Source organism: Microtus ochrogaster (genome assembly GCF_000317375.1).
Source record: "Microtus ochrogaster isolate Prairie Vole_2 chromosome 14 unlocalized genomic scaffold, MicOch1.0 chr14_random_2, whole genome shotgun sequence".
In the NCBI taxonomy this organism is placed as follows: domain Eukaryota; kingdom Metazoa; phylum Chordata; class Mammalia; order Rodentia; family Cricetidae; genus Microtus; species Microtus ochrogaster.
In genome coordinates, this window is record NW_004949097.1 from 15328647 (window position 1) to 15336508 (window position 7862).

General features: G+C 42.2%; 1 protein-coding gene across 3 annotated transcripts in view; it reads right to left on the reverse strand.

The window, feature by feature from the left end:
• Ipo8 (importin 8) overlaps window positions 1–7862 on the reverse strand; it is a 64227-nt gene that overhangs the window by 26360 nt on the left and 30005 nt on the right. For all 3 annotated transcript variants that reach the window (XM_005364624.2, XM_005364623.3, XM_026787907.1), the window contains exons 10-13: window positions 5553–5652; window positions 2022–2098; window positions 1610–1726; window positions 239–328 (exon numbers count right to left, since the gene is read on the reverse strand). In XM_005364624.2, coding sequence (XP_005364681.1) covers window positions 239–328; window positions 1610–1726; window positions 2022–2098; window positions 5553–5652 — 384 coding nt within the window. The remainder of the gene's footprint in view (window positions 1–238; window positions 329–1609; window positions 1727–2021; window positions 2099–5552; window positions 5653–7862) is intronic.

A 7862-nucleotide genomic window follows, 5' to 3' on the forward strand; every position in this document is an offset into this window, starting at 1 on the left:
GCCCATGAACAGTGCACACATGAACAGGGCACACATGAACACGTCACACATGAACAGTGTCACCCATGAACAGGGCACACATGAACACATCACACATGAACACATCACACATGAACACATCACACATGAACAGGGCACACATGAAAAGTCTTTGACCGAATCATCACACTACTTCACAAACTACACTACACGTGAGATCTTAAGATTCATAACAGGTATGAGAAGATGAAAAACTTACTCTCGCTCGCAGATATCCCAGGTTAGACAATAATAATGGAAATACATGGTTCTGTAGGAACAGCTCAATTTGGTCCTTGAATAAACTCTTCTGTTAAGAACAGAAAGTCAATGTCAGTGGCCAATGATTCCACCATATGTAAGAGCCATGTCCAGAAAGTGTTTATGATGACCTGCAGTTAATGTCCAGTTTTGTAAAACTGATCTACATCTTTAGAGCAGGTCAGAAATAGGATCTTAGAATAATTTTATATTAATTGATTTTTGTACAAAGAAGAAATTATACCAAATCCTTCCAGATCTTTTTTACAGAGCTATAGTTCCACACAGTTAGGAAAGTGGGAAACAGAGCCGGTGAGATGGCTCAGCAAACAAAAATGTCTGCCTCAAAGCCAATCACCTGATTTTGATCCCTAGAACCCACACAGAGACAGGCATGAACTGACTCCCACCCCCACACGTCTTCCTCTGACCTCCACGCCTGTGTTATGGGGCACACATGCAAAAGGACAGGCACACGCACTCAAAATCAGTAAATAAAATGCAATCAAAGCTCTCCTCCTTTTGTCAGGGGGGAGAAGTCAGAAGGGTGGCAGTGGACTGCGGAGGACTGGGAAGTGAGTGTGATCATGGTACACGATATAAAATTGCCATATAATCAATAAAAATATTATGTTGGAAAAATGTAATAAAAATACTTTTAAATCCCAAACAGAAAAAATAATAACTATATATTTTTAAATGTATGTAGGCTACAATGGAAAGGATATTTACAGTAAAGAATTGAGCAGAATTGGTCACCAAGACCTTTCATGCTTATATTGGCTTGGGCGTCACAGCTCTAAGTGCTGATAATCTGAGCTGGGAAAACGGCTCAGTTGGTGAACTGCCTGCCACACAGCATGGGGACCTGAACTGAAACTCTCAAAGCGGCCAGAGTAATGGTGTCCCCGTGCACATTTGTAATCCAAGCATGGGATCCCAAAGCTGAATGGCCAGTCTAGCAATTGTAAGTTCCAAGCTAATGAGGGACCTGTCTAAAAATAGCATCTGGAGAGAGAGCTCAGCAGTGGAGAGTACTGGCTCCTTTTCCAGAGGACCCCGGGTCAGTTCAGTACTCACATGGCACCTCATAACCATCCGTAACTCCTGCTTCAGTGAGTCTGACACCTTCTTCTAGCTCTTCAGGCACCAGGCACACATATGCAGACACCATACACATGAAAGTAAAATAACAAAAATAAGGGGAGTCATAGAGGAAGGCACCTCACTCTGGCCTCCAAACCACATGAACACACACTATCACACAAACACTACACAAATACCTTCCAACATATGAAAAAAAAAAAAAAAAGAAACTGATAGTCTTAACCTTCAACAAGATCTCAGCCAGGGAACCAATCACATGCAAGGCTCCATCTTTCTTCCTAGGGTCAAAGTTCGGGTCTGTTAGTATTTGATAACAGAACGCCATCATTTTCGGCAACACCTAAAGAAATAGAAGAATTCACTTCAATCTGCATGAATCTACATCTTATCACCACCATGTTAAATATGATGTGCATTTTCAAATTTAATTTTCAAAATTAAAGCCATTTTACTGTGTTTTATTCATCAACTATAAATTCAAAAAGAAAGGTATCAAAGATATTTCAATCCTTTACTTTAAAAAACTATTTAAAGTGATAAGTTGTAAATAATAATGATATAAATTGATAAATATTGAGGACATATTAGAACATCAAATAATACAAGCTACTTTTCGGTTAAGAACGACTGCATACCTCTTTCCTTTTCTTCGCAGCTGTGTACAAGAGGGTTTGGGCTGCGGTAGTGGGAGATGCATAATCTTCAAAAATATCTAAAATGTCAAAGTAAATCTTGTTAATAAAGATACAACTCTTTATCATACAGATTTAAACCTGCCCAGATGTTAAGGTTGTGATCCCACGGTTTTGATGCATAATCTAATTTATGATTTAGCACGTTTAGCAAACACCATGTGCTCATCCTTTCAAGAGATAAGACTAAGGAAAGCAGTTATGTCTCAGGCATCTATTTTCCTGAACAGAGGGAATGTACTTCACCTCTATCAAAATGCAACAGAAACTTATTCAGAGTGTTCTATGCCAGGCACTGCTCTAGACTCCAGGGATAAAGGATCGAACACGGAAGCGTACGCGGCAAGAAAGAGACAGAGATTACATGGATGGACTACAGCAGGCAGGCAGAGGGGACAGCAGGGGAACAATTCCAGGAGGACCTGGCCCTTTACAGCATCCGACAGAGTCTGTGTTGAATGGGACGTTCTTGAATGCTACGTAATACCATGGAGACTTCACAGTTTCACAACAGGCTGTGTCATTAAGAATTTGAAAACTTGCTGGTGGTGGCGCACGCCTTTCCTCCCAGCACTCAGGAGGCAGGGGCAGGTGGATCTCTATGACTTGGAGGCCCACCTGGTCTACTGAGTGAATTCAAAGACAGCCAGGGCTACACAGAGAAACCCTGTCTCCAAAGCCCCTCCCACACCTCCCCACTTAGTACCACTCCATGCTGAGTACTGTACTACAACTTTACACTAGGATTCCAGTTCCCTAATCAGTCTTCACAGTACTGTCTTTGTATCCTGCTCACAGGGGAAACACTGCCTCTCACCGAGGCTGAGCCACAGGAACACAGGGATGCAAGCTTGTGGTGCTCACCTCACACCTCCACAGCATCAAAGCCTGAGCTCAGGTCAGCTTCTACCAAAACTAAAACCATTATTCTTGGGAACTGAACAAATCTGATTACAGAATATGGTAAAACCACCAGTTTTAGTATTGATCAATACATTTAGACAGGAATGTAGTGACTTCTTCCCTGTGGTCATTGTTGAAAACACAGTGCCTGTGTCAAATGACTGGCAGGACCTCTCAATCATTCCAGGAGAGAATACGCAAGGTGACTTTTTTCAGTTGCCAATACTCTTCTAACCAACTTGCAATTAAAAATAAATTATGTGTGTATGAGATTTTGCCTTCATGAATGTCAGGGTACCCCTCATGCCTGTTGTCCAGGGAGGTTATAAGAGGGTATCAGACCCCCTGAAACTAGAGTTACAGATAGTTGTGAGCCACCTGTGAGTGCTGGAAATTAAACCTGGATTCTCTGCAAAAGCATCCAGTTCTCTTAACTACTGAGCCATTTCTCCAGCCCTAGTTGGAGAAATTTGTAATTACCCACTATAGCAAGCAGGCTGAGAGCAAACATAAGAAGGTAAAAGATACTAGAACTATTAGTTGTTATATTAAAAAAAAAAATGAGGATACCATTTTACCAAAACAAAGAATAAATTAAATAATGTTAGGTTTCTAAAAGTTAAGTAAATACACTGTACTTTACAAAACAAACAGGGCTGGAGGAAAAGGGAAGACGTTGGGCACGGTGGCACACACATATAATCCAGTGGTGGAGGAAAAGGGAAGACGTTGGGCACAGTGGCACACACATATAATCCAGTGGTGGGGAGGCCGTGCCCAGACCGCTGCAAGTTCAAGGTAAGCCTGAGAACACAGAGAGACTCTCACTCACAAAGTCAAAAGAAAAGAAGGGCTGGGGCTGGAGAGATGGCTCAGAGGTTAAGAGCATTGCCTGCTCTTCCAAAGGTCCTGAGTTCAATTCCCAGCAACCACATGGTGGCTCACAACCATCCGTAATGGGGTCTGGCGCCCTCTTCTGGCCTGCAGGGATACACACAGACAGAATATTGTATACATAATAAATAAATATTAAAAAAATAATAAGACGAAAAGAAAAGATGTTTAAAAAAAAAGAAGGGCTGAAGAAATGGCTGAGCAGTTAACATGGGGGAGGAGGGACGGCTGAGCAGTTAACATGGGGAGGAGGGACAACTGAGCATTTAACATGGGATGGAGGGACGGCTGAGCAGTAAAGTTGGGGCTGGAGAGATGCCTCAGTGGTTTAGAACACTTGCTGCTCTTCCAGAGGATCCGAATTCAGTTCCCCAGCACCCACATCAGGCAGCTCACGGTGACCTCTCACTACAGCTCTAAGGAATAACACAACACTGTCTTCTGACCTTCTCGGGCATCCACACATTCATAGATAAAAATGTCTTAAAAATAAAATAGGAAATGCTAACCATCTGAAGAAAGCTCTAGGGTTGGAGGTAAATAAAATAAGAAATGCTAACCATCTGAAGAATGCTCTAGGGTTGAAGGTTAGCTCAATGTAGACTTAGCACACACAGAGCCCTAGACTCAATCCCAGCACACCTCTCCAGGCAAGATGGCATACACCTATAGATGCAGCACTCACTCAGAAATCTGAGCCCAGCCTACACAGTAAGTTCTGGGCCTGACTGGACAAGTGAGTGAGAACCTATCTCACAAAGCCTTAAACAGAAGGAAGAATGACTTCATTATGCTGTCAAAGCAAACAAGGAAAGGGGCGGACACGAGGAAGAAGAGGAAACAAATCCTGCACAGGACAAGGACATTTCAAAGGAAACGGCAGAATGGAGAGAGAATGGAGACGGCCAAGTGCTGCCCCTTCCCTTGCTCCCCTGGAGTCAGCGTGCTGAGCTCTGTCGCTCGAGGTCCCACAAGGGGGGCCCTGGCAGGAGTTTAAGCTGCAATATGGAACTTTACACACCTGACTCAAACAGTAAAACAACTTTCCCACAGCACCGTCAACATACCTTAGTTGTGCAGATCAAGACCAGGAGAATATAGACATGAGAAAGGAAAGAAGAATATAAAATAGAGGAAATAAATACGGCAGCCTTCCTGCTCTGACATACCTCAGCGATGGGATACAGATTTACACATAACAACATCTGCACAGGGCTTTACCCAGAGAAAGCGGGAATCATTACCAGGCAACCTACTCAGTACTACAGCTTCCAGAAATATGCAAGCCATGTGAGGCTGATGAAGGAAATCCTATTCCTGATGGAATATGTAGTCCAAAGGAGGGGAAGGAAATAAGCTGAGGTGCTTCTGAAAACAGCACCAACCACAATTATCCCAGAATGAGTGCTATGTGGTAACACAGCCCAGAAAACTGGTCCCTCCATTTCACTCACACAGTCTAGGTAACAAACCACTCAGCAGGGGCCTCAGCTCTGATGGAAGAGATGAATAAGGCTTCTTTCATCTCCTGCACCCAAAAGCATCAAGCTCCTTGGTGCAAAATAACATCAAACTTTTCTGAATTTTGGAGTTCACCATACAGAGCAGACTGCTTGGGAATATAAATTTAGTCATAATTAGATATTCAGGAATTGAAGGAAAACTCATCTCAATTACCAAATTTCATCCTTATGTACTCATATGGGTCTTCTTGCCACAGCTCTTCATCCTCGTCTTTGTAACACATCACAGAAAAGATCACATCTTCAGAGATATTCTAAGATGAGAAACAAACAACACAATTGAGTACGGCCATTCCAGATTTTCCAGAGGTACAGTAATGCTTCTCAGCCTGCATTCACATCAGTGAGGACGGCAATAGCTCAGACAGACTGAACACGTAGAAGCCGGAGGCGAGGAGCAGAGAAAAACAGTGATGTTCCTTGAAGTAAGGACAGGGCCAACAGAACTTCACTAACAGACCAACATTAAATACACCTTGACTTCTTGTGGAAGAAAAATGTCACCAGGGTTCTGTAATATAGTTCTCATTCTGAAAATGCTTCATATGTCCATGTTGGTCCCAAGCATCAATACAACATTTGTGCCTTTTCTGCTCCATCTGCAAAGCACCAGTGCTCTACTGCACAGCCGTGTGTTCCAGAGAGGAAGTTCCCTAAGCAGTCTGTGAACAGCAGCCAAGCTGAAGCAGGCCCTTTATATTCTAGTTACTTCTCATATAAAAAATGGCCTGGGCTAGAAGGGTGGCCTGGCAATCTTCCAGAGAACCTGGTTCTCTTCCCAGCACCCACATGGAGGTTCATAACCACCTCTGATTCCGGTTCTAGGGGGCCCAAAGACTTTCTGACCTCTGTGGGCACCAGGCATGCACACAGTTCACACACAAAAATGCAGCAAAACGTCCATACAAACAAAATAAAAAATAAATACATCTTTTTAAAAAAGGATCAATTCTTATCACTTAGTTGAAATTCAGCCTAAAGGTCAGTATTTTCCTGAAACTTTCTATGTGAAGCAATGTAAAAATAAGTCCAAAGGAAAAGATGCTATTTCATACTTCATGTCACCCTTACAATTACAGGTATAAAGGAAGCAAAATGAAAACAATCTTTATTGCAAAGAAATTACCACTACTTAATCGCAGTACATAGGCAAATAGTTACAAAGAGCCCACAGTTCACAAATTTAAAAGATACTACAGGGGGCTGGAGACATGGCTCACTTAGTGGTTATGAGCACTGGCTGTTCTTCTGGAGGACCCGGGTTCAATTCCCAGCACCCACAAGGCAGCTCACAACTCTCTGTAACTCCAGGTCCAGATGATCTGCCACCCTCAAACCATTGCACATAAAATAAAGTTAAATTACTTTTTAAAAAGTCTTATGTATAGCCGGGCGGTGGTGGCGCACGCCTTTAATCCCAGCACTCGGGAGGCAGAGGCAGGCGGATCTCTGTGAGTTCGAGACCAGCCTGGTCTACAGAGCTAGATCCAGGACAGGCTCCAAAGCCACAGAGAAACCCTGTCTCGAAAAACCAAAAAAAAAAAAAAAAAAGTCTTATGTATGTATGTAAGACTTGTGTTCAGATAATGCTAACCAAAGCTGGGTATAGTAGCAAATGTAGTCCTAGCATTCAGAAAGTAGAAGAAGAAAATGGTGAATTCAAGGACAGACTAACTATATGGCAAGACAGAGTTTAAAAAAAAAAAAAAAGATAGTACTTCCTAAACTCTATCCTAGATACCATGAAAGTAAAGCAACTGATTTTCTTGTCATATACCAACTTACAGAATTTAAGAACAAGGGGCTGCGGATGTAGCTTAGTTGACAGACCGCTTGCCTAGCATGAGGCTCTTGAAGCCTTCAGTTCAATCCCCATCACCCCACAGAGCAGACGTGGCAGGTGCAGTGATGCATGCCTGCAATCTCAACCTTTAGGAGGTAGGAACAAGAGGATGAGAAGCTCAAGGTCATCCCCATCACACAGGAAGTTCAGTGTCAGTCTGAGCTACTTTTCAAAAGACCAAAAAAAAATATTTTAGACCTAGCATGGTGACACATGAATTAATCCCAGCACTTAGGGGGCAGAGGCAGGTGGATCTCTGTAAATTCAAAGCCAGCCTGGTCTACATAGTGAATTCCAGGATAGCCAGGGCTACACAGAGAGACCTTGTCTCAAAAGGGGGAAAAATGTTTTACACCAAGAACTCAGAGTTTATTGGAAGTGGAGAGCCAGTTCTTAATGTCTTTAAATTACCCAGATATCTATGTGCAAATAAAATGTATATATTCCATCATTTTCCATTCTGATTTGTTCTTTAATTTCAACAAATAACAATGCTGAATTCTACCTTTAAAAAAAAACCCAGTTGGTATTAAAAAGCAGGATTAGCTGTTACCAGTTTTAACAAAACTTTTTAATAATAAAAGTAAAGCTAATTTTAATAAAACAAAACTTCAACTTCTC